The sequence below is a fragment of the Microsporum canis genome, genomic scaffold (assembly GCF_000151145.1).
Source record: "Microsporum canis CBS 113480 supercont1.1 genomic scaffold, whole genome shotgun sequence".
NCBI classification, from domain to species: Eukaryota; Fungi; Ascomycota; class Eurotiomycetes; order Onygenales; family Arthrodermataceae; genus Microsporum; species Microsporum canis.
Genome location: NW_003299169.1, coordinates 684,926 through 712,608, shown reverse-complemented (window position 1 = coordinate 712,608; position 27,683 = coordinate 684,926). Strand labels below are relative to the sequence as shown.

General features: G+C 47.4%; 11 protein-coding genes across 11 annotated transcripts; 5 read left to right on the top strand and 6 right to left on the bottom strand.

The window, feature by feature from the left end:
• Nucleotides 1-742: 742 nt before the first annotated feature.
• On the top strand, nucleotides 743-3,048 carry MCYG_00278 (AMP-dependent synthetase and ligase; the record flags this gene model as incomplete). Its single annotated transcript, XM_002850128.1, has 4 exons — nucleotides 743-1,124; nucleotides 1,208-1,603; nucleotides 1,674-2,546; nucleotides 2,606-3,048. The coding sequence occupies 4 exons, from the start codon at nucleotides 743-745 to the stop codon at nucleotides 3,046-3,048; spliced, it is 2,094 nt and encodes a 697-aa protein (XP_002850174.1).
• A 449-nt stretch (nucleotides 3,049-3,497) lies between these two features.
• On the bottom strand, nucleotides 3,498-4,841 carry MCYG_00277 (mevalonate kinase; the record flags this gene model as incomplete). The annotated part of the gene is made up of 1 exon (XM_002850127.1): nucleotides 3,498-4,841. One exon carries the CDS (start codon nucleotides 4,839-4,841, stop codon nucleotides 3,498-3,500), a length of 1,344 nt encoding a protein of 447 aa, XP_002850173.1.
• A 1,938-nt stretch (nucleotides 4,842-6,779) lies between these two features.
• Nucleotides 6,780-7,584, bottom strand: MCYG_00276 (uncharacterized protein; the record flags this gene model as incomplete). Its single annotated transcript, XM_002850126.1, has 2 exons — nucleotides 6,780-7,077; nucleotides 7,370-7,584. 2 exons carry the CDS (start codon nucleotides 7,582-7,584, stop codon nucleotides 6,780-6,782), a joined length of 513 nt encoding a protein of 170 aa, XP_002850172.1.
• A 1,388-nt stretch (nucleotides 7,585-8,972) lies between these two features.
• MCYG_00275 (conserved hypothetical protein) lies at nucleotides 8,973-13,065 on the top strand (the record flags this gene model as incomplete). Its single annotated transcript, XM_002850125.1, has 3 exons — nucleotides 8,973-10,109; nucleotides 10,212-12,050; nucleotides 12,196-13,065. 3 exons carry the CDS (start codon nucleotides 8,973-8,975, stop codon nucleotides 13,063-13,065), a joined length of 3,846 nt encoding a protein of 1,281 aa, XP_002850171.1.
• Nucleotides 13,066-13,698: 633 nt separating this feature from the next.
• Nucleotides 13,699-14,313, bottom strand: MCYG_00274 (conserved hypothetical protein; the record flags this gene model as incomplete). Its single annotated transcript, XM_002850124.1, has 1 exon — nucleotides 13,699-14,313. The coding sequence occupies one exon, from the start codon at nucleotides 14,311-14,313 to the stop codon at nucleotides 13,699-13,701; it is 615 nt and encodes a 204-aa protein (XP_002850170.1).
• Nucleotides 14,314-14,866: 553 nt separating this feature from the next.
• On the bottom strand, nucleotides 14,867-15,203 carry MCYG_00273 (conserved hypothetical protein; the record flags this gene model as incomplete). The annotated part of the gene is made up of 2 exons (XM_002850123.1): nucleotides 14,867-14,944; nucleotides 15,011-15,203. The coding sequence occupies 2 exons, from the start codon at nucleotides 15,185-15,187 to the stop codon at nucleotides 14,867-14,869; spliced, it is 255 nt and encodes an 84-aa protein (XP_002850169.1).
• A 562-nt stretch (nucleotides 15,204-15,765) lies between these two features.
• Nucleotides 15,766-16,401, top strand: MCYG_00272 (conserved hypothetical protein; the record flags this gene model as incomplete). The annotated part of the gene is made up of 4 exons (XM_002850122.1): nucleotides 15,766-15,807; nucleotides 15,905-16,068; nucleotides 16,167-16,285; nucleotides 16,367-16,401. 4 exons carry the CDS (start codon nucleotides 15,766-15,768, stop codon nucleotides 16,399-16,401), a joined length of 360 nt encoding a protein of 119 aa, XP_002850168.1.
• Nucleotides 16,402-18,166: 1,765 nt separating this feature from the next.
• On the bottom strand, nucleotides 18,167-19,805 carry MCYG_00271 (conserved hypothetical protein; the record flags this gene model as incomplete). Its single annotated transcript, XM_002850121.1, has 3 exons — nucleotides 18,167-19,306; nucleotides 19,362-19,490; nucleotides 19,590-19,805. 3 exons carry the CDS (start codon nucleotides 19,803-19,805, stop codon nucleotides 18,167-18,169), a joined length of 1,485 nt encoding a protein of 494 aa, XP_002850167.1.
• Nucleotides 19,806-20,445: 640 nt separating this feature from the next.
• Nucleotides 20,446-20,841, top strand: MCYG_00270 (uncharacterized protein; the record flags this gene model as incomplete). Its single annotated transcript, XM_002850120.1, has 2 exons — nucleotides 20,446-20,523; nucleotides 20,575-20,841. 2 exons carry the CDS (start codon nucleotides 20,446-20,448, stop codon nucleotides 20,839-20,841), a joined length of 345 nt encoding a protein of 114 aa, XP_002850166.1.
• A 693-nt stretch (nucleotides 20,842-21,534) lies between these two features.
• MCYG_00269 (ATP-dependent RNA helicase DHX8) lies at nucleotides 21,535-24,831 on the bottom strand (the record flags this gene model as incomplete). Its single annotated transcript, XM_002850119.1, has 1 exon — nucleotides 21,535-24,831. One exon carries the CDS (start codon nucleotides 24,829-24,831, stop codon nucleotides 21,535-21,537), a length of 3,297 nt encoding a protein of 1,098 aa, XP_002850165.1.
• Nucleotides 24,832-25,708: 877 nt separating this feature from the next.
• On the top strand, nucleotides 25,709-27,531 carry MCYG_00268 (palmitoyltransferase akr1; the record flags this gene model as incomplete). The annotated part of the gene is made up of 6 exons (XM_002850118.1): nucleotides 25,709-25,984; nucleotides 26,056-26,859; nucleotides 26,922-27,009; nucleotides 27,063-27,199; nucleotides 27,268-27,327; nucleotides 27,370-27,531. 6 exons carry the CDS (start codon nucleotides 25,709-25,711, stop codon nucleotides 27,529-27,531), a joined length of 1,527 nt encoding a protein of 508 aa, XP_002850164.1.
• Nucleotides 27,532-27,683: the final 152 nt, after the last annotated feature.

Here is a 27,683-nt window from a genome sequence, read left to right as displayed (position 1 = left end):
GAGGTACCCGTTCGGATACGCTATCGCCTGCGCAATACACGCAAACACTAATGCGAAGCCTACATATATATATATATATATGGCCGTGGAAATGAGAAAGAGGCTCTCGACCGAAGGGAAGGGGGTTACAACTGGCCACCAACGCCGTCGCATCACAACGGCCGGCCCGGTCAGCGATATGATATCGACCCTCCTCGCACACCCTCTTCTGCAAACGGGCTTTTACCTTTTTAACTAGTCTAGGCCTGGGGACTGGTTGCAATGTATATAATATTTATCATCACAGCTAACGTGCTCAGGGTTGGGTGGACATCTCACTTAGTAGACGGTGTATATTCATTCCATTTCTATCTGCCTTCTTCATCTCCTTGCCGTCCTTTTTTCTCTTCGTAAACAACCTCCTCCCCGAGCCGGGCTCATCCATGTCGGACTAGCCAGCCTCGTCGCCCTGCCATTGGCCCAGGACATCGTACTATCTCCGTCCTAGCCCTCGTCTCAATCCCCGGACAGGCCTGCAAGGACAGGCCTAAACGCCGTCGGCGGATGGCTGATACACTCCTTGGCGAAAGGCGGATGGTTATCAAACAACAACTCCAACAACCCGACGACCAACCGGCTTCCAGCCTCCAGAACCAAAAAGGAAAAAGGACCGCCCGGCGAAAAACGAGGTACAAGCACAGGTTACTCTACAAGCATTCGAATTTTGCCTCTTTAGCAGCGTTGTTCGATTCGTATTTAAATAATGGTCGCGCCACACCCTCAGGACGCGGTGCAGAGCCTATCGCTCGTACACCCGGAGCAGTTCTGGGCTCGTCACGCAGCGCAGCTACACTGGCACAGGAAGCCGTCTCGCAGCCTTCGTAGAGGAACCAAGGTCTTGCCCGGCGGCGTCGAGCATGAGAGCTGGACGTGGTTCCCGGACGGCGAGATCTCGACGACGTACAACTGCGTAGACCGCCATGTGCATGCCGGACGGGGCGAGGACGTTGCTGTCGTCTGGGAGTCGCCGGTGACGGGACGCGAGGAGAAGATTACTTACCGCCAGCTGCTGGGGGAAGTGGAAGTGTTGGCTGGGGTCTTGAGGGAAGCAGGCGTTCGGAGAGGTGATGTGGTGGTGATTTACAGTACGGTCAACTACCCTTTATATATATACATACATATATATATGAACATGAATGAACTAGAGTGACTGATGATGCATAACTAGTGCCCATGATACCCGCTGCGATGGTTGCGGCACTGGCAATTGCAAGACTGGGGGCAATCCATGCTGTTGTCTTTGGCGGGTTTGCGGCAAACTCGCTTGCGCAGAGGATAGAGGCAGGCGAGCCAAAGGTCATCATGACCGCATCCTGTGGTGTCGAAGGGACGAAAGGCGCCATCGATTATAGACGGCTGGTCGAGGACGCTGTCTCCAAGAGCTCGTTTAAGCCTGAAAAGGTGCTTGTCTGGCAGCGGGAGGAGCTCCGCTGGTCGCCTATACGGGAGAACCTGGGCCAGCGCGATTGGCAGCGTCTAGTGGAGGATGGGAAAAGGCGTGGTCTACGGGCTGATGCTGTGCCTATAAGGAGTGATGAGGGTTTGTACATCATCTATACCAGTGGTATGTTATATGTTATATGTTACGTTCCTTGTGGCGAAAAAAAAAAGAGAAGATATAAACTGTTGTATAGGTACGACCGGTACTCCCAAGGGAGTCCTGAGAGAAGCCGGTGGCCATGCTGTTGGCCTTAACTTGTCCATCAAATATCTCTTTGATATCAAGGGGCCTGGAGATGTGATGTTCTGTGCCTCGGATCTAGGATGGGTTGTTGGTCATTCGTTCATCCTCTACGCACCGCTCCTTGCCGGGGCTACGACGGTGCTGTACGAAGGTAAGCCAGTGGGCACTCCAGACGCAGGTAGCTTCTGGAGGATAGTCGAGAAACATAAAGTGAACGCTCTGTTCACCGCGCCGACTGCGTTGAGGGTGATACACAGGGAAGACCCGGCGGCAAAGCTATTCGACCAGGTCGGCCAACGTGGAGGGTTGAAGCAGCTCCGAGCCCTCTTCCTGGCAGGCGAGAGAAGCGAGCCTAGCATCGTGTTAGCGTTCCAAAAACTCCTCGATAGGCATGCCGCGCCGGGTGCGATGGTTATAGATAACTGGTGGTCGTCAGAGTCTGGATCGCCGATGACGGGGCTTGCGCTGAGGCCTGATATGGGGATCGCTGGCGGGAAGATTCCGGCCACCAGGGCGCTGAGAGCGAAGCCAGGATCTGCCGGTAAGCCAATGCCTGGATTTGACGTGCGTGTTGTCAACGACGAGGGCGATGAGGTAGAGTACGGTACGATGGGGAATATCGTGCTTGCTCTACCATTCGCGCCGACGGGGTTCACAACCCTGTTCAACGACGACGAGCGGTTTTACAACGGGTATCTCAAGCGCTTTTCAAGCCGATGGATGGATACCGGCGACTCAGGCATGATCGACCAGGACGGCTATGTCCATATCATGTCGAGGTCCGATGATGTTATCAACGTAGCTGCACACAGGTTCAGCACAGGTATTTATTGTCTCCCCATCGATGGCTGCGAAGATATATGCTAACCCCGAGAGTTACAGGAGCCATCGAACAAGCCATTCTCTCTCATCCAAAGGCAGCAGAGGCGAGCGTTGTTGGCGTGCCTGACAGTATCAAGGGACACATGCCATTCGCATTTGTTCAGCTACATTCCTCGGCCATAGCAGGTTCAAGTACGCTACCGGCAACTCCGCCAAGGGAATTCTTCCAAGAGGTGAATGCCTTGGTAAGAGAGCAGATCGGAGCCATCGCCTCGCTCGGAGGGATCATCCAGGGCCAGGGTATGATTCCAAAGACACGCAGCGGCAAGACTCTTCGACGGGTATTGAGGGAGCTGGTGGAGAAGGCAGCTGAGGGCAAGTATGATGAGCCGGTCAGCGTTCCGCCAACAGTCGAAGATCCAGATATTGTCGAGGTGGCCAGGCTGAGAGTGAAGGAATACTTCCAAGCGAAGGCGAATAGAGACGGACGAGCAAAGTTGTAGTTTCACGATGTCACCCTTAATCTTCGCCATCCATGCTCTTCTCCACGGATATTTGAAAGGCTTAAGGAAGACCGACTAGATTCTAGGCCGCCGGGTGTATGTACCTTTATATCATGTGCCTGTCAACATGCTTCCGCGCAGGCCCAGCTTTTTTCGCTTCCTGGGCTTCTATTAGCCTACGACTATTATGTATTTTTTCCTATATACACAATGTAATCGGGAAACGCATTGTTACCCCTTCGCCCTGCGATGGCATGGGTATCATTCCTCCATGGCTGGCCACATAACACCCCTGAAATACGAGTGCCTGGCTCCGTGCTATGGAGGCTGAGAGCACGGCTTATTGCATGCTTTGTTGCACCTACCTAGATGTATTAGCATAGTGTATATACCACGGTTCAATAATACAAGGGTTTAAATCTCGATCTTCGCCTAGTGATGGGCCATTATCAATCATTGTGTGTCCAAAACTTCCATCCTTCAAAGCCTTCCCGTGCCCCTACGCCAACCAATTGCTCGATACCATGAGTACCGATGACACTCTCGAACTTCTCTTGGTCGATTTCTTCGCTCTCTCCATTGAACGTGTCTCTGAATATAGCGGGCCAAAGCACACCAACTCCGTCAACACCTAGCATCGCCTCGTGTTTCTCAAATCCATGCTCACTGAGCTCTTGTGCCAGTTCTTCCACCGTTTCCTCGTCGACACCTGGCCGGAGGAGTGTAATGGCACACCCACCGCCTCCGGCGCCAGTGAGCTTCGTCCAACCGACACCTGCATCATCTGCGAGCTCGCGGACACGCTCTAGGCGGCGGTGGGAGACACCCAGTGCATCTAGCAAGCCGTGATTTACGCGAATCAAGGTGCCCAAGCTGTCGATGGCTCCTGCGGCGCCATTGCCGTTAAAATCTGCAGAGGAGAAATGATCCAATGCCGATTCGGTGAGTTTGCCGATGGCCTCCAAGACCGACTCTATCGTCACAGGCTGGCTTTCTTTCAGCGCTCGCACCTTTTCCACCTGTGAGGCCGTGGAACGCTGTTGTTTGGTGTCGACGAGAAGGAATCGTAACGCCGGGAACTTGAGGAGAGGAGTAACGGATGACGGCGCATTGGTGTTTTTGCGGAAAAGCACTGCTTTACCCTGAGACGAGACCGTGTTATCCACCCCGCTAGGATCTCCGTGGCTACAGAGCTCCCCCACGAATGCCCAGCGGTTGATGCGCTCGATCTGATCCTTGGCTTCGTTCACAGGCTGGTTGGGATGAGGTCCTGCCAGGGCCCGAATCTGAAGGAGCAGCGCTGTGCTCAAACAAACGCAAACGCTAGCACTGCTACCCAGGCCGGCACCAATTGGAATCGTAGATCGAAGGGTGTAAACGAATCCGGGACTTTGCTGGGAGCCCAAGGAAAGGAAGAGATAGAGAAAAGCGGTCGCAGATCGTACGTGCATTTTCCTCTGCTTCTCTTCGAGGCCCACAGAAACAGCTGCAGCATGCGGTTCGATGGCGGCGAGTAAATCCTGGTCGAGAGACTCGACACGAGAGTGGTAGAACTGCTTCTTGGAAGGAAGGTTGAAGATATGCCACGGCAGAGAATCGATTGACCAAGTGTGGTGCAAATGAATGTCCCGAAAATTCAATGTGACGGTGCGCTGGGACTTGGAGAGGGTGGTGACAAGGAGGTAGGATCTCAGCGATATGGCTGCGGCAATGGCTGGCTTGTTATAGACCGCAGCATGTTCACCGAAGACGATGACTTTTCCTGGAGCGGACACCATGAATGCAGGCGCCATTGGCAATGAAACCGTTCTTCTCTCCATGGCCTTGATCGCAAAGGGAGTGGTGGAAGTCTTTCGCGTCGGGACGCTGCTTTATATATATTATCTCCTCGTCTGGCATTTGGATGCATAGAATCCAGTCAGTATCAAATTTAATAATCAACATGGGTATACTTACATAAGAGGGATTTGATGTCTAGACAGCTAAAGCCCATCAGGCATATACGGTGGTGTAGTCAAGGGCGAGGGGCAGTGACATGACACCCATATTATTTCCACCTTCGAATACTGTAGCCTAGGATTAGTCTAAGCTAGGCCCAGGTTGAGCCAATGGGATTCTTCAAAGGCAATCCTTCGAGATGCCAGTAGCTGGACAGCACTTCACGACCAGATATATAGACTATTCACGCCACCAAGCGTTGTTATTTGCAAGGCGAAAGAAAAAGGAGAGCCGGAACTTAGTCCCATAAGCGCTCCTCTAGGCGACACCCGCGGCATGCGCCTATCAGGCTTCGTCGTCAAAGGGCCAAAGATAAAAGTGTGCATCGCTTACCTCCTTACCACATAGCTATTCAGAACAATTCAGCATGGATAAATCTCGCACTCGGCGTGGTTGACGAGCTCTTGGGCTGCGGTGAATGCGGTGACAGCCATAGTTGGTAGACTTGGGTGAATTGAATAGAAGTCTCTGCAAAGATCAATGTTTTCAAGAGGACTGGCGTGAAGATGCAGTTGAAATGGGCCTTCGACCCTCCTATTCATCTCATATGTCCTCCATAGCTCTCGCCGCACGAAACGAGGTTATCGACAATATGCCAACAGGTGGTCAAACGGCCCAGACTCTCAAGGATTGGCTCATGCATGGGGCTAATGCATTCCAACGCCCTTTGATCCTTGATTTCTGTCAAATACTCCGTACTGCATTCGGTCAAACAGGAGAGCCTGCGCTGATTGGCAGGCAAGTTGATGCTCTGTTCATGGATGTCAATTAGCCGCCGAGGGCGAGAAAATGGATACCGCTGCCGTTCGTTGATTGGACAACTGACGCCGCAAACAAAAGAAGAAATTATTAGTGTTCGGAGTACATAAAGAGCCAGATTTGAGCTACATAGTACTCCGTACTGCCTACATAGTGTGGAAGAGCCTCTCTGTAGATGTTGACTTGGCTTGGCGCAATCGGTAGCTGGAGTTATAACTGTTCAAAGCGAGCCCGCACTGGTCGGTGGTAGAGAGACTGGTTTTTTGTTGACAATTTTAATTCATCCGATTCCCTCTCCTGTATCTACGAAGCAAGTGTGCTGTCTTATCCATACATAAGCAACACCATCACGGCCAGCGAAGACCCTGTTGGGATGGTGGTCTCCGAGTATAACTGTAGAACACGAAAGAGCTGGAATATCCGCCTTGCCTGCATTGTCTGGTATTGCTTGATACCGCTATCACCCACACAAATCCCTACACATTACGTTATGATTAATTAGATCAGAATCATGGCGCATACCGATTCTCCCCCCTGTCTTCCGTAACATGGAATGGGAGTTCTCCGTAAGCATATACAGAGCGTTCGATCTGTAAGTAGATAGAGCATGCCTAAAGAGGCTAGGCTCATGGAGGTTCATTTGATGACTAAGCAGTGTCGCATTGCCATAAGACTAACCCCTTTTGGTGACCTCAGAACAGCGCATCTGCGTCGCCCTTGACACCATCACCAAACATCGTGTATATACAACATAGGAAGTGGTGCAGCGGCTCAGGATGGCGTCCGCCTTCACTGCCCACACAGCGCCTGTGTGGAGCTATTAAATACACTTAGGCAGGGGGCTAAAATACTAATACACTTCAACTTCGCATGTTAAAAACGCGCTTGTAATATATTTTTCCCTTTGTTTTTGGGAGGAGGTTCCATTCCAAAATCTCAAGACAGACAGAATCAGCGATCAGGATGGATGGTCCTTAATGTCCGAGGATATCTTGTTGGGCTGCTCGGCTAGTCGGTTGGTCGGTAGTAGTGGCAGTGGCAGTGGCAGTTGGCGGTAATTGCGATGTTCGCTTTCCCTTGCATCTCCCTGGCCGCTTCGCCTCCCAGCCCTTGGATCGGCCAGCGGGATGAACCATGGACAGACGTCCATGGCCGACGGAATGTATGGGAAAGGCCCATATTGGCGTCTCTCTCCCAAGCTGCCATCCTTGGTTCGAGAACTCTCTGTCCGTCCAATCCATGTGGGGATCGGCCTTGTCAACAAACACAACCCTTGTGATATATTAGATCCTGTATCCCCAATTAAAATAATCTGCTCGGCGAAACATCTTGATAGAGTAGTAGTCGGACAAGGGGGATGAAAAAAACAGAGGGTAATAAAATGGCCTGATATGGTTCTCACAACGGCCTTGGGGTCGACGTTTCTTTTCCTTCCTCCAGCTTGCTTTTTCCGGTCAACCTATATATCGGTCGAATGGCGGCCTTCCCGTCTCTTCGAGCCCAAATTCTTTTCGACAGATCGCATTCCAGTACTCTCTCATGGGAAGGAGAAAAGTGAGCTCACAACTCAATTCCTGAGTGCATGCTTTCACACCCCAGGAAAGCAGCAGAAGTATGGGTAAGGTTGGGTGCAGCAAAGCTTCGCACCCGATGCAGCGAGCCCACAGTTCCCTCTGGGCTAAGAGCATCGTATATTCTGATATCGAACCAGGATGAGCCTTGACGGTCTAGAAATACGAACTGGCGCAGCTCTCGGGCCGCTGGAAGAGACTTGCTCATTTGTCCATGATCAACGGCGCATCTTCCCCGGTGGAGTGCTCCTTTCCAATGAGAAGACGAGTTTTTTTTTAAATCAAGAATTGTTGTCCAGTTAAAAGAAGGCCAGTCAAAGCCGGCGATGGTGCCGTTGCACGTATTGGCATTATTAGTAGTTGATATTATAAGTCATGCCATCAGTATCTCCCACAACAGGCTTCACACTTGCAAACTCAAAATCACTCTCCTTTTTCTTTGCTTTTTTCTATTCTTTTTTCCTTTTCTTCTCTCTCCTTGTCGCCGGCATTCTCGGGGATGGCCTAGGGGGGTTGATGTTGATGTTGGGCGGCGATAATTGGCGACGTAGACGGCACGACATGTGGGTAGCTGACTGCAGTGTCTCGTATAATATTTTGAGGAGAGAGGCCAGACAGCCAACTTGTCTCTTCGACTGATAACATTTCTCCTGTGCTTTCCCCCGTATGCAAGCTTGTCGCGCGCGGAAGTTTTTCTCTCACAAACAGGCATCATCCCTTCTAATCTCCACCAGGAGCTCTTGTTCACTAGGCCGTTCCCGACATAGCGCTGCATCTCAAGGGCCGCAAGCTCGTCCAGGGGGGGAAAGAACATTGGGGCGCTCTCGAAGCCTCTCCCCTTGGGATGGCTCGCGTTGTGCAGCTTTGTTCGTGGCTTTGGACATCTCGAGTCGTCTTCTCTGCCGATATTTGATATATTTTATTTTGAAACACCGCCTTTTTCCTGTCGGTTTGATGAATTGCACTTCTCTATAAACCATGTAAGTATATGTTATTATAACCGTATATGGGACCTTGAAAGTACTTCTTCCCCTTGTTTGTCTTCACATGTTCTCTCCCCCTTGGGCTGCTTGGGCGTTGAATGTTGGCTATATCTCGACACCCCCCCTGAGTCTTGCATTATCTGCATCCTTATCCTACTTTTCTGCACGCTGCTAAAGCACACTGCATGGTCCTTAATAATATCGTCATCGCTATTATTGGCTGCAGCTTGCTTGTTCTTGATCGATTGTTGTTAATCGCATGGCTTGTCTGTTGTAGATATTTGCTTATCATCCAGAACTTCGCCCTTTTTTTCACATCCAACGGAAAGGCCGCATACGACTCACCATACCCGCTCTCACCCCGGCTCTCTTTTACGCCTTGACGAATGGATGCATGAGTTACAATCCACAGAGGGGTTTATCTGCCATGACAGGATCGCATAGCCAAGGTATCTCCAGTTAACGAAGCTGCCGTGTTGATGGGCCGAAGTGGGCGCAGTGAACTTGGGGTTGAACTCCAGGACTTTGATATTCAACGATATAATATCTATCTATCTTAATATCTAATATATACCGTGGGAAAAAAAGGGAAAACCTGGTAGATTGGATTGACATGCTCGGGACATTGAACCAGACTCCTATGGACCCCAGGGATAACGAGAGTGTATACACCTCCCACGCCTTAACGGATACCCCTTACCAGACGCTCGTGTCCCGTCAGTCGTTGAGCTGGATGGATTCTCCTCCTAAGCAGACTGCTTTGCGGTTTGACCTGGCTGAAGGGCATGAATCTCACAAGTTTGTTTCTGCAAACGATGAGTCCATCTCTCCTCTTGACCCTCGGCGGTTCACTCCTACGCTACACGCGTCTCTGGTATCCGAGATTCTGTCTTTACGCCGAGACCTGGAAGGAAAATCGAACACTCTAGAGTCGCTTGAGCTCAGTCTAGAGGTCTCCAGATCGGAGGAGGAGTCTCTACGGGAGTCACTTGTCAACCATGCAAAGGAGAACAGGACGTTGAAGAAGCAGATCCAATTGCTCGAGGGCGGGTCCCTCAGTGCTGTTACCGAGCTGACCAAGGAGAGAGACGAGGCCTGGGAGTCTATAGCAGAGTCTAGACGGAGATTGGAGGATGTTCAGAAAAAGGCCAAGTTGTATCAGGACCAGGCAGAGCGTACGCAGGAACTATGGGATGCCGACAGGCAGCGGTGGGATGACGAGAAACGGAAGCTGGAGACCAAGGTCCATATCGTTGAGGGACGCCTCAAGACTGTTATCAATGAGATCACGGTCGCTCAGGCCGCCAATGGGAAACATAATGCCCACCAGTTCGACAGCCGGCTAGATGGGTCAGATAAAGACCAGGAAGAATCCAATACTCCCCGGGCTCTGGATGCAATGAGCCTTCGGTCAGAGAGCCCGGGGACGGGGCGCAGGAACAGCAACTCCAGTATTAGCACTTTCAACAGCGATGCGAACCACCTTCGCTGCTCTGTTATTGGCCTTTTTAACGGTACGAGCATGGAAGGCGCCAGTCTTGCGGATGAGCTTGCTTGTGATGACACCGAAAACGAAGACATTGAGGAGGGCCTAAACGACAGTGTCCAGGATCCGTCAAGAGCTGAAACAGAGCCCTTCACGTCTACGCACGAACCGCGACCAATGTCTAGCCAGTCGTTACTCACAGGCCAAAAGGCAAGAAAGATCTTGGGCCTTGCATTCGATTCAACCAGTCCCCAAAACTCTCCAGTAAAAGATCGCTGCTCAAATCCTACCTCACCGAGATGGCAACGTGAAATACCAGCAGAGACCCCGATTTCCAAGGCAACTTATCGAGACGTTGGAATACAGTTCACTCCTCCTCCATCCCCGCTGAGAGAGTCGATGATGGCTAGTGGAATTCATGATCCGTTTACTCCGCTAATCCTGGAGACCCCTATCACTCCTCCAGATGCCGATGGCATGATAAGTGTGACTGGGAAGGCCACTCCGGTCTACGAAACGTCAGACATGGGAGTTCAAACCAGCTCGGCTACTGTGGCATCTGCGGAATGCCAGACTGTCGAAGCAGCCCCTGATACTCAATCTCAACAAGACACGGAGCTGCCGCAGATTGAGCTGCCGCAGATTGACCACCGGCTAGATATAAACTTGATGATATCTACGTCGACCCAAACTGAAGAAGAGCAAGATAACTCTTCAGAAGAATCATCCATTGGGGCTCGCGAGTTCAACATTCCAATGATTGCGATCCATCCTCCGATGTCTAATCCTGTCACTCCTAGAACCAGCGTCGTGCTCCCTCCACAGACAAAGAATGCCTCTTCTCAGACACTCCCCGAGCCTTCAGTGAACACGCAATCGTCTGGAGTCCAAACCGAAGAGATCCGCGTGGACAAGAGGCCTGCCAGAGTACCATTTGACCTGCTTCCATCCGCCTTCCCAGATCAACCTGTGGAGCGAGCGACTGATGCAAAAAAGTCACCGGTTGTTTACCAGCCATATCGCCCGCCCCCCACAAATACCACAGCAACTAACACATCCGCTACGACTCCCCGATTACGAGAAGCCCCGCCTGTTGATATACCGATATCACTGTATCCCGGTAATAACGACAACGGCCCACTCACCGAAGACATGCAACGTGACATCAAACGGCCATTCAGGTCGAGCAGCTTATTTGCCGGGTTCGATCATGAGAGTGATGACGAACCATCATCTCGTCTGCCTGTCGAGGAAGTATTCAACGACGATGATGCGATACTAACTCAACCCATGGCCTCATATACTATCAAGATGGGCAAGCTAGTATCAAAACCCTCCAACTGCTCCGTTCTGGACGAAAGTCCCGAAGATGAAGAATTTATGCTTTCCCAGGCTACCACAGCCGATGGAAAGCCTACCAGTGGAAGCCTCCGCCGTTCTTCAGCAACTCGCGGGAAACCGTCTTCTAGGGGTTCGACAAGAATAAATAAGAAAACAGGCCCTTCTAGGCAGACATCCAACAGCCGACGGCCTACCAGGGCATCCAACAACCATCGACCCTCGTCAAGATCTCGGAGTCCTCGAAGTCCTCGCATTACCAACACAACAAAACCGGCCAATGTTGCTGTGTCTCGCCCTCCTTTCCCCGTCCCCACTCGCCTTAGTTCCCGGAAGGCTCCGCCAGCTAAAAGTGAAGGCGCTCAGAGTCCCACGCCATATGGAAGCGGATCTTTCTCAGATATTAGCACTATGGGACGAGACTTCACTCTTCGCAAGATACGATCAGCCGCCGCTGTGTCGAGAACACAGTATCGTGATGACCATTCTAGCTCTCTTCGCTCTCCTACTTCTATCTCGACATCGTCTGCTGGCCCGGAGAGCCCGCTGTTCCCTCATCGTTCGCCTAAGCCATTGGATCCTACTGCAATCTCCAACAAAACTCCCAGTTCTAATGATTCACGCCGGCCATCGAGGGCAGGAGAACCTTACCATGAGCGTAACGTGTCTTCTGCCGTGTCAGTTCAACAGACTAGTGTTGTCGATGCCATTGCCCAGACTATGGTCGGGGAATGGATGTACAAGTATGTACGCAGAAGAAAGTCATTTGGAATGTCAGAGTCTTCAAAAGATAAGGACAAGAGCAAAGAAGGGGGTGAAGGCGGTAAAAATACTGAGGAAATGTCTGCCAACATCTCTGGAAATGGGGTGAGACACAAGAGGTGGGTATGGCTTGCCCCTTATGAACGTTCCGTTATGTGGAGCAGCAAGCAGCCAACAAGTGGATCTGCGTTGCTAGGTAAAAGTGGACGAAAGTGTAAGCATATCTCCCATCTATCAATTTTATTATCAGTTTGAGACTAATATCAACCCAGTGGTCGTTCAATCCGTACTTGACGTAAAGGATGAAAACCCCTTACCTCGTGGTGCCGCACAACAGAATTCATTCAACCGTTCAATCCTGATCTTGACTCCCCAGAGAGCTTTAAAATTTACAGCATTAACCTTAGAGCGCCATTATGTCTGGTTGACAGCCCTGTCTTTCCTTAGCCACTCCTCGCTAGGCCTTGATGACCTTGCAACACTGCCGCCAGTTCCCCAGGTGGAAACAGTCCCACGGCCAATAACTGCAGCACTACGTCGAAACCCCATCCGTGACTCGATCAGGGTCGCAAAGGGGAAGACTCGCCCAATACCTACTAGGTCTCGCACAACCCAGGCGACCGTGCCGGAGGAATCGTTTCCCGAGATGTCAGGGGGACAAGATCAAAATATGGACTCTGCCGACCCCCCTAATGTCCCAAGATTCGCAGCCCATTCTAGAAAACGAAGCAACACCGCTCCCAGGCCATTACCAAACCCATTTCGGACTTTCTCTAGCAATACGGTAGCTACTGCCTACAGTTCAACAACTGCTGGATCCTCAGACCTACATTCACCGACATCTGCGGCTCCATCCATCGTTCACAGCGGACAAAGCAGCTTCAGCCATCGTACATCTGAAACTGCTGGGCATGCTCCTGCTGGTATGGCGAACTTCTTTGACGCTGTTGGCACGATGAGAATGGAGGCTTTCGTTGATAAAGGTGACATCCCGCGACAGCGCGGCTATCGTGGGAAGAGAAAGGACTATTGGCCCCAGAGTCCTGATACCGAATTCCGTGAATCAGATGGCGGGGGCAATGAATTCTTCCGAAGCTACGATCCATTCAAGGGATTCTAAACGCTCACTTTCATTGTCATGCTCCTCCACCTATACTCCGCTCTTCATTTGGTGTTTTTCTATATAACGCCATAACCTGCCGCTATGAAAATATCTGGATAACCCCAGCCATGTAACCCTATTTTTTTTTCAGTCTTTTTTCTCTCTTATTTAACTCCTCTTATGGCCCATCTGTCTGGTTTAGGGAATGGGCGGTATTCTGATCTATCGATCACATTTTCATTTCTTCTTGTTTAACCAGCCCAGTGCTTACTACCCCTTTGGTCCCCAAAAAAAGATGTTATATACCCTCCTGTTTTCTATATATCTTTCAAGGCGGGACAGAAGCAAGGCATTGATATGCCAGTCTTTGCAATTGGCTAACTAGCTACCTTGTTCCGTGTGTTATCGTTCGTTCCACTGACCTCCTTTCCCTTTCTTGACTGGTTGATTGAATCCTCTTAACTGTGTTAAGGATCTCGCATCAGATACTACGTGTAGATATATTTCTATAAAATCCAATTATTGGTAGTACATTTATCAATTTTTACTTCATAAAAGTTCATCGTAGCTATATCAAATACTGTGCTACTTTATATCCAGGCTCAAACAAGACGATGTACAAAAAGCACATTGGCACATGCGGTGTGACATTTATTCTTTGACGGCATATGATGCCCCTATAATTTTTGCAACATCTTCAGGGATATCATATAGCTTCTCTTCCGGCAGTTCCTTGCCAGCCTCACTCAATCGGCCAGATGAAACCAGTCGTGAGACCGTTCGTATCTGCTCCGTGGCATCCGCGATAGATACAATCCATTCGTCCACGTATCGATCAACTGCTTCTCCCTTCAGCCCAATTTGTATTGACCGGTAATTGAGTGGAGTGAAGTTGAAGTCTCGTTCAGGATCCCATTGCACCCGGACACAGGAGGCTTGCATACGTGCTTCCCAGGCTGATTTGTCTCTGTAAAGCGACTCATCTACATGGCTCAAGCAAGCATTGCGCAGTGCCCATTCGAAACCAGAGCGAGTAATCTCGATTGCCAGAACGCGCTCCTGGTTAGGCTTCGTCGCCCATCCGCTTCGATATGCTACCCAGAGGAAAGAGGGTTTGATCCAGGTCATTCGACCGCGTTTAAAGGGAGACACAAAGGTGTTTGCCCCGAGTGCAGCGTCTGCAATTTCATCTGAATATGCTTGGTATACGGTAATGGTGTCGTCAGTGAATTTTGCACGAATGGCACGGTAGAGGTTGTCCGTCATTTTGAATGGAAGAGTAAGTGGTAGAGATGATAAGTTATTAGTTCCACAGATTCATTAAAAAGGACTATGACCTGTTAAATGATGGGATAGCGCAGACATCGTGAGTCACACTCAGCCACGCAAAGATACATCTTACGCTTACAGACCATGACCGGAAAGGCAAAGTTATGTGTTATCGGTCCTGTATAGGCCTCGTGATAGAGGCTGAAGGCGGGTTGCATACTAAACTCGGCTGTAGTCTTCAGCCTTGATCCTGGAGCCTACAAGCGAAGCACACTGAAGAAGATATATCTGATTCTCACTCAGAGTTATTTGTCTATCCAACAGCCGGAAGAAGTAACGCTGTACCAAGCTCTAACGATATAATGACAAAAACTTCACCCGTCCCCAGAAGCGAAGTTGCCTCACTATAAAAGGTTAAACCCGCCATAAAACCGATAGCGTACTCTCTATAGAGTCAAGTGAATATACCCTTTCCCTGCGCCATGTATGGAGCGAGCTGGCACGTATTCCGGCTTATTCGTTCGTGGATTCAAATTTTGCAGAGGCCACTCTATAGCTTTGCCTCCTCCTTAACTTCACCGACCTTTAGCCTCTCACCATACTTCTTCAAGACGTTGTCCCCATGGTACTATAGAATACTGTTAGCTGCTGGACGAGTCATAGTGTAGCAAGCAGAAGTTGCCAAGTTGCCAACCTTCCAAAACTGCTTTGAAGCGTCCTTGCCAATGACTCTCTTCAATACCCTGGCACCACCGGGATGCTCATCTATGAAGTTTGTGATATCGTACACACCCGAATCAACGATGATGTACTGTCCAGACTCGGGAGTCTTGTGGGCTGCGACCTCAGATACAGTAAATGTTTTGGCCATGCTGGGCAATTTGCGACTGAGTTGCGACTCTCTGACTTTTGTTAGTATATCCTTATAAAAAGGTGATACAGTTTAGAATTCTTCTTACCTAGTAGGGAGGTATATGAAAGGGATATATATATATATATATAAAGATACTCCGTTGTGAACGTGAAGATGGCCGGACGTTTAGATATAAATGCTAACTCCATGAAGCCGACGAAGAGCCGAGGCACGATCTCAGGTGTGGTCACGGGGTTGCTTATAATAGCCAATAAGAAGCCTTGTATTTCAAAAGTGGGTCAAATAGTGTAATTTAAAAGTGGATCAATTGAAGATCACTGATTGGTTGATCTTCTACCCGCTGATTGGCTACTTGCAGCCTTTTATTGGTGCTTTTGGCAACTTACTAAGCCACTTTATTTTACGTTTGAGATGTAAAATAGCCGCGCTCTTAGCTACATTCGTATATAAGAGTTCGAACCACCTGTTTAAGCTGCTTTGGGAGCTGGGTTTCTTCTATCTATAGGCGTTTTATTACCTGTTAACCCACTTTGCATATCTGTCGGCCGTTTACCAACTGTTACACTAGACCTGCAATGTCGGTGGCTAGGATTCAAATACCACGGCCCTGTGTATGGGTATCGAAGTCATCTTACAGCGAGCTCTCGGGTGTTGTTAACAAGGAGACAATGCCTACTTACGCCCACGCATCTTTGGTCCATCGTTTTGAAAAAGTTTCAGGAGCAGACAAAGATTGAGGAGAAATCAAATCCAGGCTCTAAGGCTGAACTGTTTTATCCCAATCACGTAGACGATATATTCAATTTCGAGTCTAAGTACCAGGTAGTGGTGAAGCTTGGATATGGCACAGCTTCTATGTGGCTCTGTCTGGATTTGGTGTAAGTGGCTCCACATAGTAAGATGTTTAGGTGTTTTATCATTGAGAGCTGGCGGTTAATGGTAGAATTATGTTATCTAATGGCTATACGATTGCTAGGGAAAACCTCCTTCTTACCCTCAAGGTTTGCATCGCGGCGAAAGATGCTCCTGCTATGGATAATGAGCTAACCATGTCTCAACACCTCGACGCAATTGATACTGACCATCCTGGTGAAGGTCTGTTACGGCTTGTGTTGGATCATTTTCAGCTAGAAAGTGCTCATGGGATACATCAATACTTACTATTTAGGCCTCTAGATTTAACGTTCAAAGTTCTGAAACCTGTTTCTTGATAGAGCCCTAAATAAGGATCTTCTGCAACAGACCTTGCAATGTACTTCTAGGTTTAGACTTCCTCCACTAGGTGGGCGCGGTACATATAGGTATGTTTCTTTTCACCATGCCCGTTACCTTTGGGGCACCGATCCTTTGTGATTTTGGAGCCGTCATAATAGGGAAGAACCATCATAGGGATGTTATCATCATGGGCATGGAATGGAACTCCAAAGTATATATATGGTCTATCAGAGTCATGGTATGTTAACTTGATGACCAAGCTCTTTTACTTAATTTAACATGATAAATATATATGGGATCTGTTCGAACGTGGCTGCCTGTTCTATGCAATGAAAGACGGCCTCCTTAATGATGAGCAGCACCTTGCTGAGATGGATTCTCTAATAGGGCCGCCGCTAAAAAGCTTCATAGAACGAAGCATCAAATGCAGCCAGAACTGGGATTCTGAAGGTAATTTATACTCCTCGTGAATGGTAATTCTCAAAAATATTACTAAAACAAAACTAAATGATACCAAGGTAATTGGATTACGTCAACTCCCAATCCCAGATCAATCATTAGGGATCTGTGAACGATGCCTCAAGGGTCAGGATCAAGACTTACTCCTTGCACTTGTTCACAAATTATTACGCTGGCTTCCGGAGGAAAGGTCTTCCGCGGATGGCCTTTTTGAAGATGATTTTCTTATACAACATAGGCACTAAGGTTTAACAAGGCCTCGATAAGAGACCGTGTATCTCTTAATTAACTCCTTCCCTTCCTAATCTCCAGATGCATTCTAGTTATTGCCATACATCCTACCTAGTACACATATCCGGTATTGAGACAGCTAACATATATAGCGGCTACGTAGAGAATCCTGATTGTATGCTGCGGATAGTTCATTAGCCATACGCTCTTTGATCAAACTGACACTCAAATTTATAGCCAGCTATTTAATTAAATATCATTTTTCACTAACTATATCGCTTCTACCAATACAAATAAACCTCCCTTACAATCTGTGGGAAAATATATAGAATGAAGCTTTGTTAAACTTTGTCCACCATATATACACAAGGCTGTTACTGCAATAACTCACTTTGCCCTTATTTGCAGTTGCATAACTATATATAAGTTAAATCCTCCAAATAATGTTAACTAACACAAAGAGATTTACCTATCTTTTATACTAAGGATCTCGTTATATAACAAAAGTGATCCCAGGTATAAAAACGTTCTATATCTGCCTCTTCTAGATCAATGTGCGTACTGTATTAGTTGAATAAAGGCATTTTGCAATCTCGACTTTTAAGGCTAATTGCTGCTCTATTCATTCTTATCTGTAGCACTTATAGAAGAAGTTTCCTATTCCGTCTTGTTATATCTGCGCCAAAGGCTAAGATTCCGCGCCTTTTTTGCACATTACGATAACCTTATTAAGCGCTCCAACGCCAAATACTCATATCAAGATCCTTAAAATAGTTGAGGAAGCTCAGGAAAGAAAGGAAAATACTTTAGACTGCCGTCACTGTCTCTAGTTTGCACCTTGAATTCCTTGCTTGCATACATACATAGTATGCATCCTTCTATCAATTTTATCGGTCTTGTGTATTAACATATTATATTCGCCCAAACTAGAATGTTCGGTTACTCTGTTCTATCTTTTGGACAGTGGGCGAAAGATGAGCGAACCCGAATACACCGTGTTTTGACGCTGTAGCAACTTACGCGAAACTAAGGGGATACAGAGAGCTCCAGAGGCCATTAGACTAGATACCGCTAGCTTTCCGTTTGAGGTATAAGGAAAGCTTGTCGAAGTTCATCGTCATATGTCTTTCTATCCTTCATCTTTTGAGCAAGGATATCGGCGATGTCCGTTCTCCACTGAAACGTCATAACGAGGCCATATTCCTCTGCACTATAGTTGTCTTTTCCGAGCTTTATTTGAATTCGATCAAGGAATAGGCGAAAGATAGCAGCAGGACTTCGAAGAGCAAGTGAATACCAAAAAGTACCCATGTCCCATGCTTTCGTCATTATTGTTGATAGTCGGGTATTTTGAGCGTCACAGCTTTGTTGAACGTTTCCAAAATATTCATCTTCTTCCTGAGCTAAGGTATGTACGAACTCTGTCCACATTTTCTTGTATTCGTCCTCATTAATTGCGTCGGCAAACTCACTTGTAAGCCAATAGGGCGGGTGAATCATTTCAACTGGTAAAGAACATCCCCATTCAAGGTCAATAAGTGAGGTAATATTCCAATTCTCATCAACAAATATATTACTCTGGTGAAGGTCGGTTAGAGAGAATATAAATGGACCCCGGCGTAAGTCCCGCCGAAAAAAAATAGGGGTAGAAAGACGTATTCCTGCTAGTGTTGCTGCCTGTTGAATATAGTCTGAGCCATTATTAATAGCATTTGGTTGGTAAAGTAAGCGGCTATCATGAAGGCCTACTATATCAGTAATGTAGGAATCAGTAGTCTGGTATGTATAATTGCGCTGAATATCAATAGGAATTTCCTCATTTTCAAACTCTTGAATTTCAAGCGTCAGGGGTCTATTTGATAATGAGATAAACCCATCATTATCTATAGTAAATGACCCAATACATGGTAAAGGAACGCGGGTAAGGCTCAGCATTATGCGAGCAAGGCTACGGAAAAGTGTAGTCCTTAAAGCGGCGTTATTCGATTTTTTGAACCAGGTATCTGATAGCATTGTCCCCTGTTTTGGCTCGATGCATTCTATTAAAAGGTATGCAAGGTTCGATGGAGGACTAAGAGTAGGCTGATGTCGAACATAGTGGGACGGAATAATGGACCTAGACCATAGAAAATTGCTGAACCATAAGTATATCTGGCGGCGTATATAGTAGTAGAATCTGGCAAGGAATGGCAAATTCTTTATAACGGTAAACTAGAATTGTTAGCCAGTTATTAGCACGTAGAAGTAAAAGAACTTACTGATTCACCCGATGATAGTGAGATCCCATAAAGTCGTGGAATAGGAATATGAGGATGATTTTCTTGTAGCCAGGCGTAGGTGCTGGCCTTACATCTAATCTTTTCATCCGCGTTGCCTGGTCGAAATGCTTCACCAACTTTATATAAAAGCGGTAGTCGGAGAAGTACGCGATCTCCAGGCTGTTGTCCTCTTGTCCAATCCCTAATCGTCACTGGGATACATAGATTAAAGCTACCCCAGAACCATCCATTTTTGCATCTGCAATAGAGCATCTTGAAGGGTCAATATTCAGATGATGGGCAACGACGCCCTTAATCCATTGCTCTCTGCCGGCGAGGTCCGTGATAAACTGGCTCTGCTTCTCGAAGTATTCAAGTCTATGAAGAAGGTTGACTTCTTTATCCTTGGCTGCAGAGTAAGAAATCTCTCCATGGAGAAGCCGACGTTTCATAGTGGTTGGGCTTGTTTCCATCGCAGGTTATAAGGCTTGTCTGATGTATTGTCTTTAAAGATAAATATGCAGAGTGCAAGAAATTCATCCCTGCCAAGGAGGTGACGTCGGGACTGGGTAAATGGAAATATGTTTTCCCGAAAACATGTTCCGAATAAGGTTGGAACCTTCTTTGGCGCCGTGGAAGCGCGTTTATCGTTTACTATAGAATACCAGCGGAGATACATACTATGTAGTATACTTTTGGCCATCGCAGGTTGTCTCGAGGCTTTGATTTCCAGCTGGCCAACGGATAGATCAAATATAGAATACCAGGCCGTCCTCGCACCTTCATCCGAAACGAGGCTTACTAGATAAGTACAACAGATGAAACATGCTTGCTTACTGATACAGTGTGGCCTAGTAGTACTCTGTACATAATAGTTGATAGTGTTACTAACCCGCAGCTTGCGCTGAGCCACATGCTTCGGATTTACTTTATGCTGAAGAGTTAACCCCACCACAAAATATTCGGAAATGCTCGAAGTTTTGATGCCCAACAGACTATTTATATAAAACCTCGATACAAACGCTATAGCTCATTTCATTGCTCCATATATATCTAAGTCCTCAAAGCCACGTCAGGGTCCACTTTGAAACAATGGAAGAAAGCCTTATACTTTCGGTTGATGATGACATCAGAGACACAGCAAGTCTCGAAGACAAGGCTTCGCAGTTGGTAAGAGAATGTTTTTAGTGTTAAAGTGATGATCAGCTAACCGTGGTGTAGGCCGGGGAAAGGGTTGCTCTGGATCCTCATCAGACGATTGGTAAAAACTTTGAAGTAGTTGACCCGTCGGTCCGAGCAATACTTGTTTGCAGAAAAAGCGCCGAAGGAGCTGTGAGGGTCTTTGGGAAATATATCAGAAATGTGGCCACTGGCCCAGACGAACATGGATACGTTATTGTTGCGGTCAAGTCGAGCGAGGGAGAGACGTGCAGACTACTGGGTACTCCCACCATGCGATATTTTCGCCTCTCAGAAGCTCAGACCTAAACCCTTGGAAGTTTCGACACAGGGCAGGACCCAAAGGGGAAATATTTTGAGGATCACGGTAACTGGGATATCTGATAGGCATGATTTCCTTCTATTCTCGCATGTGTGAATCGTTTTGGCACCCTGGAACTTGACGCATTCCTGCTCCGTCACCATCCCCGTCACGAACGGACCTACAAATACTTGGAAATGGCCGCGGGGTTGAACAATAGGCTTATTGACTAGTTTGGCTGTGGTCGGATGGAAAGCCGGTATATGTAGTCGGGATCACAAGCATATAGCTTCTCAATTTCATCTGTTCTGGAGCTCGAACATATATATTTACCCTTAACAATGATTTACTAATGGACAAAGCAAATAGTTATTCCTCGCCTGGGGTGTTTGGGGCCTCTAGTTATAATCACAACTAGAGTGAAAGCCATGTAATCTCTAATAAAAAGTGTTCTTCTGTCAAGTCAATTTATTCAATTTGACTCTCACCACATAATTCGGATTAGCTATTTTAAAAAGTATGATTATCTGCTCAAAATATTATCTCTTAAACCCAGCAAGTATTTACATAGACTGAGCATTGGATGTTGTATAGAAATATATAGTAAAATGCATTACCAAAGAGTTATTGGTTCTATTATGGTAATACATGGTATATAACATGGTTGTGATCATACATTCAATGAGCAAAACAGTTTAGCCCTATGGCTTGGCTTTATCTGCAGCATTTGCCCCCTTCGGTTTACCCAAACCAAGCGTCTCAAGATCTTTCTTCTTGTGGTAATGGGGGGCAACCTCCGTTAGCCATTCTGGTTGCAGTGGCATGTTGCTGCGCATGAACTCTTTGCTAGTCAATACGAGCTCAAAGTAGATAACCCATTTAGGATCTACACCAAACAGCGTGCTTGACGGATGGAGGTAAACGGTTTGGCCGTTCTTGACAGTTCGATAGCTGTCTCCTCCACGTTGAAGCCTTGCAGCATTGGGGAAGAAGCCTGCCGTCACTGCTTTTTGTATTACTGGTAGGTTGCTTGCTCCTGCGCTGCTGAGAGTTACTTCGACGCGATCACACAATTTGGCAAGCTGATCTCTGACGTCGCGGGCGCGCGTTAAGCTTCTCTGCTGAAGAAAGTTTTCTCTTGCCCAGACGTAGCTGAAGTCCGAATCGACCCATTGATTCCATATGTTGAGTAGAGTTAGGTGGTCACCCCCGTCTTTGACAGTGAACCGAGCACGAGCACTATCTGCGTGGATCTTCTTATCTTTAGGCCGGTAGAACAAGGCACTAGCCTCACCCAACATGGCAATGATGGATAGAATTTCTTCAACGCAGCCGTATTTATCTGCTGCAAGTATAGATTTTGAGAGCATTGGGTCAGTCGGGAATTCTGCCATCTGGCGGCCAACTTTTGTAAGCTCTCCATGGTCGTTCAATGCACCTAGTGCGTAGAGTTGCTCAAGGGCACGAATCAATGTTTCAGCCGGAGGCGGGTCCATAAAATCAAAATCAAGGAGGTCGGTGATCCCTAGAGAAGTCAACATGAGCACTACACCACTGAGATTTGTGCGCTGGATCTCTGGGGTGGTGTTCTGTTCAAGTTCGTTATAATACGCCCATTTGGTATACAGGCGGAAACATTTTCCGGGGCCAACACGACCGGCTCGACCGGCTCGTTGACCTGCAGATGCCCTCGAACAGGGGGTGACAACAAGACTTTCCATGCCAGTGCGAGGATTAAAGACACTCTCCTTCACAAACCCTGGATCAATAACGTATACAATGCCATCAATTGTTAAACTTGTTTCAGCAATATTTGTAGCGAGTACAACTTTTCTGGCGCCAGGTGGTGTAGGCTCGAATATCTTTGTCTGAAGCTCAGACGGTAGATTTGCATAAATAGGACAAACTACTAGCTCTTTGATCTTATTTCCGAGTTTCCTGGCTGTTTCTAGGAGATTTTGTTCCGCTGACTCGATCTCTTCTTGACCTGTCAAAAAAACTAATATATCCCCTGGGCCCTGGGAGATGTGGATTTGGAAGACGGTAGTGATTGCGGCTGCTAGGTAATTGGCCTCTGGTTGAGATGTATAATGTATATCGACGGGGTATCTGCGGCCAGGAATATTAAAGATCGGGGCATCGTCAAAATATTTCTGGAACTTTTGTGCATCCATTGTAGCGGATGAGATAAGGAGCTTCAAATCTGGTCGAGCTTTTGCAATGTCTTTCAGCAGGCCACAAGCAATATCAGTTGGGACAGTACGCTCGTGAGCTTCATCAATCATTAGGGCAGAATATGAAGCCAGGTCTGGTTCCATAAGCAATTCACGTAATAAACGACCATCAGTCATGTACTTCAGCACTGTTTTGTCAGAGGTAGTATCCTCAAATCGGATCGAGTATCCTACTTCATCTCCAAGTTTAACTCCCATTTCTTCAGCAACACGCGCAGCGACACTCATGGCAGCAACTCGACGTGGTTGGGTACAACCAACTTTTAAACCACCCTTTGTATACCCTGCTTCATGTAAATATTGTGGAATTTGGGTTGTTTTTCCGCTACCAGTCTCACCAACGATGATTAGAACCTGATGATTAGCCACTGCATCTAGGATTTGCTCTCGAAACTGATAAATCGGTAGGCTTTTCCGGGTTTCTTCAATTGACTTTGCCTTCTGCTCGGCCGCATCGATTTGTTTGTGCAAAAGCATCTGATCCTTTGTCATGGGCTTACGGTCACCAGCCAATTTTGAGTCCATAATAAAATTCACTTTTTGTGCATCGTCAAAAACATATTCGTAGTCTCCTTCATCAACAAATTCTGCCCTTTGAACCTGCGCTTTAGCCTTTGCCGTCTGTTCAAGCTCCCATTCCTCATGCTCGGTAACAAAACGCTCCTTGCCATGCTCATCACGGTCGACATATCGTTTATAGAGTGCTTCTCCTTTTCGTTTCCGATCTATTTTCCCTTTCTCCGTTATATAGTCCTCTGGAAGGAAATAGCCATCCCGATGGTCATCAATTTGCAAACGTTCTTCTGCAAGTCTCAATACTTCCCTGTTCTTCGCAAACTCTTCTTTCTCCTGTCGTGTTAGATCAGGGTTTTCGCGAAGTTCCGCTGTTTCTTCTGCAACTTGTTTGCGTAACAAAGCTAGACGCTCGGCCTCTCGCTTCTTTAAATAATCCTGTCGAGAGCGTAGTCGAAGATCTGGCATCGCGGCGGCTCTGGCGGCCGAATCCTCCGCAAGCGCCCTTCGCGCAGCCATACCGCCATCCTTTTTGGACGACCTGTCTTCAACAAGCTTCTTGGATCGTTTATCGTCCTTCGAGTTTAACCGTTTTGCGAATTCGTCTCTTTCTTTCCTGTCACGTTCCCTAGCTTTTTCGGGGTCTTCTTCGGACTGTTCGTCCGACTCAGCAGCATGAGAAGTGCTGATGTTATCCCGTGAAGTTTGTGGAGGAGGCATGAGTTGCTCTTCAGCTTCGTCCTCGCCCGAAAGTGGTTCCTCATCCCCCCAGCGACTGGCGAAATCTTGCTCGTCTATGCGCCGAAGTTTTCTTGGTCGATTATACTCCCGTCCATCAGCGTGGCTCTCCCTCTTCTTATGTTCACTACCTCCATCACTTCTACTTTTTGGTGTGGATCGAGACCGTGACGACCCAGACTCTTTCGATCGGGGTTTGCTAACGTTGAGGTCATGGTCGGTTGTTTCGTCCTCCATTTCAATCAATCGATATTTCTTCTTCGACTGTTGGTGACTTGGTGTGTCCTTTGTCGACTTGCCATCGCGCCTCGATGGATTTACCCGATTCCATAGCTGTGAACAGAACGGTTGTATATCTCCATTTCCGCCATCTAAAAAGACCCCAAGCTGCTCACGTAGTGAGTCCGGCGATTTGGCCTTTGACGCGGTAGCAAGAACAAAATCGACAACGGTAGGATCTGAAACTCCAGTAAGTTGAAGGAGTGAGTCTGAGATGTAGGTCTTGACATCCATCGTGAACGTCGCCTGGGCCGGATTAGGATATGGTCGGGAGGGTTCGGGTTGAGGCGACGGGTATAGTAATCACATAACGCGCGGCAAAATGAATAAATACAGCTATAAAGGCCGTGGGAACATCGCCAAAGAGATTCAAGCTGGTCGATGTAAAAAGTCGAGGTTTCGAAGATGAACTTGGAAGCTTCAAAAGTTCCTTGTATTAGTCAGCAATCCTATCTCAGCTACATTATGTTATAAGAAGAGCTTTTGATATTCAAAGATAATCCATGTTATTTATGAAATTGAATGACTTGATATGAGAGGTGCTGCTGACCTAGGAAAAGTGATGTGTTCTTTTCTGCCTGCTATCGTATTGATGTGGAACAATGGGAGGCGTTGCCATTATATATAAAGTAGTAAAAAAGTAGGAAGAAGAGAAGAGAACAGTTTCAAATTACGTATCTCCTAGCTCCTAGAACAATCATTAGCAACTGTTATAACACTTATTATTACATGTCCGAGGTGCTGGCGTGGAGATTTTTTTTCCTTCTTCGTGCCTGGCTAAGTTGAGCCGCATCGACGACTAGGGATCGATGATTAGCGATAGTACAGACTGTAAGGAGTGCTAAGCCGGGGATATCTTATATATATCAAGCTGAATGAAGCCTTCTCTATATAAAAATAATGACTGCCCATCGTTGAAGACGGAATGCCCAGAATATACATCTTTCTCTCTAATGGCTTCGTATCTAGATGAGGCTGAGTGAGCAAGCGCTAAACTTATCTTGGAGAAATCGTAGACATCAAAAACTGAAGATCAACTTTTTTTCTCATGAGACGACGAGACGGCCTCGCCATGTCCAGCAAGAACTGAACGCCCCTGGACTCAGCCGACATGTCCTCCAGTAGAGGGCCCGGTAGCTCACCGCTGCCTACCACCAGGTCGTCCTCAGCTACAAGTTCCACGGGTAAAACTCCTTTACCGCCAGACACCGCGAATGCCGTTGAACTGAACGCCATGCAGCCCATCGGAGTTGCAGAGGCGATTGCTCTAGAGCTAGATATAATGCAGCTGGCCAGGCTCGGCGAAATAACTGCGATCAAGGAGCTCTTCGACAGCGGGAAATATGATATTAGCTATCGTGACGAGGAGGGTATAACTCCATTACATGTATGCTGGAATCGCCCTGAAACGTTATGAAAGAGTCAGAGCTGATTTGTGATTGTTCTTTATTTACTTAGTGGGCTGCTATAAATAATCGTTATGAGCTCTGCAAATTCCTTCTCGATTCCGGTGCTGATGTCAATGCGAAGGGCGGAGAGTCGGTAGCAACACCTGTTATGTGGGCTGCTCAGAGATGCCACCACTATATCGTCCACCTTTTACTCCAATACGGAGCAGACCCCCTCTTGACGGACATCCAGGGCTTTAATATCCTGCATCTGGCCACTTTCGACGGGAACGCATTCCTGCTGGTCCTGCTCCTCCACCAAGAGATTCCGGTCGACGTTACCGATCCTCAGGGCCACACAGGCCTCATGTGGGCGGCCTACAAGGGATTTCCATCTTGTGTTGACGTGTTTCTAAGATGGGGTGCGGATGTGAATGCTACGGATGAAGGAGGCCTTGCACCGCTCCACTGGTCTTTAGTTAAAGGAACTACCGGCTGCGTTCAAAAGATAATAGAATACGGTGCGGATAGGTTCGCGGAGACAAAGGAAGGGAAAACCCCGTCGATTGTTGCAGACGAAATGAAGACGACTCATATATGGCATCATGCGCTGGGAGAATGCGGATATAAGCCGGATGGAACCAGCTCCGCTGCACCATCTAGTATAGGCCATATATTGCGATCGACGCAGCATATGTCCAGATTTTATTTTCTCTTACCGTTTGCTGCATTGCCTGCAGTTGTCACCATCCTGAGCTCTCTGTCGATTTACGTCTCTATTTTGTTTACGCTTTTATTCATATTTGGTGTTCATTTGCTTATAAAATGGGTTTCGAAAAAAGGCCCATTGGATTTTAGAGTACTTCAGAGGACGGTACGTCTCTTTGCTCTATTATATCCCCGACTATTCTCATGAAATGCTAATTCTTTGATTAGGCGCTCCCGGCGGGAGTCTTTTCAGCATCTGCATTCTGGGTTGCTTTACGATGGTTGCACATTATCCTACCTAGTAAGACAATCTTATGCTATTTTAGGTTGTACTGAATTAGCAAGCGGCATTAACTAACCTGAGCCTAGATACCTACTCTACTTCTCCCTTTCTGAATTTAGTTTTTCTCGTTCTGTTTGCATTTATGATATACTTTTACACATGCGCTATGATTGAAGACCCAGGATTTGTGCCAAAACTAAGCAGCAGAAACGAACAGAAAGCTGTCATAACGGACCTTATTAATGATTGGAGTTATGATGAGGATCATTTTTGTGTACCTTGTATGATCAGGAGACCGCTGAGGAGCAAACATTGCAGGCGATGCAAGCGATGTGTGTCGAAACAGGACCAGTAAGTTCCGATCCCTTCAATGACACTATAGATTTCTGACAGCTACTCAGCCATTGCCCATGGATAAACAACTGCGTTGGAAACAATAACTTCCGTCAGTTTATGCTTTATCTTATCTTACTGTGGTTTGGTATTATTGTCTATGTCCGATTGGTCTTCATCTGTAAGCGCTTGTCCGGTCATCCGTTTCGTTATGGGTATTAACATTGTTATTAGATTATTCTGCCGTAGTCCCGGCCGGGGAGAAAACGACATGCAATCTTATCTCACCGTGGCTATGTAACGTGATCGAAACAGATACCTATACTTTCATTTTAACCATTTGGACATCACTCCAACTTGTCTGGGTTACAATG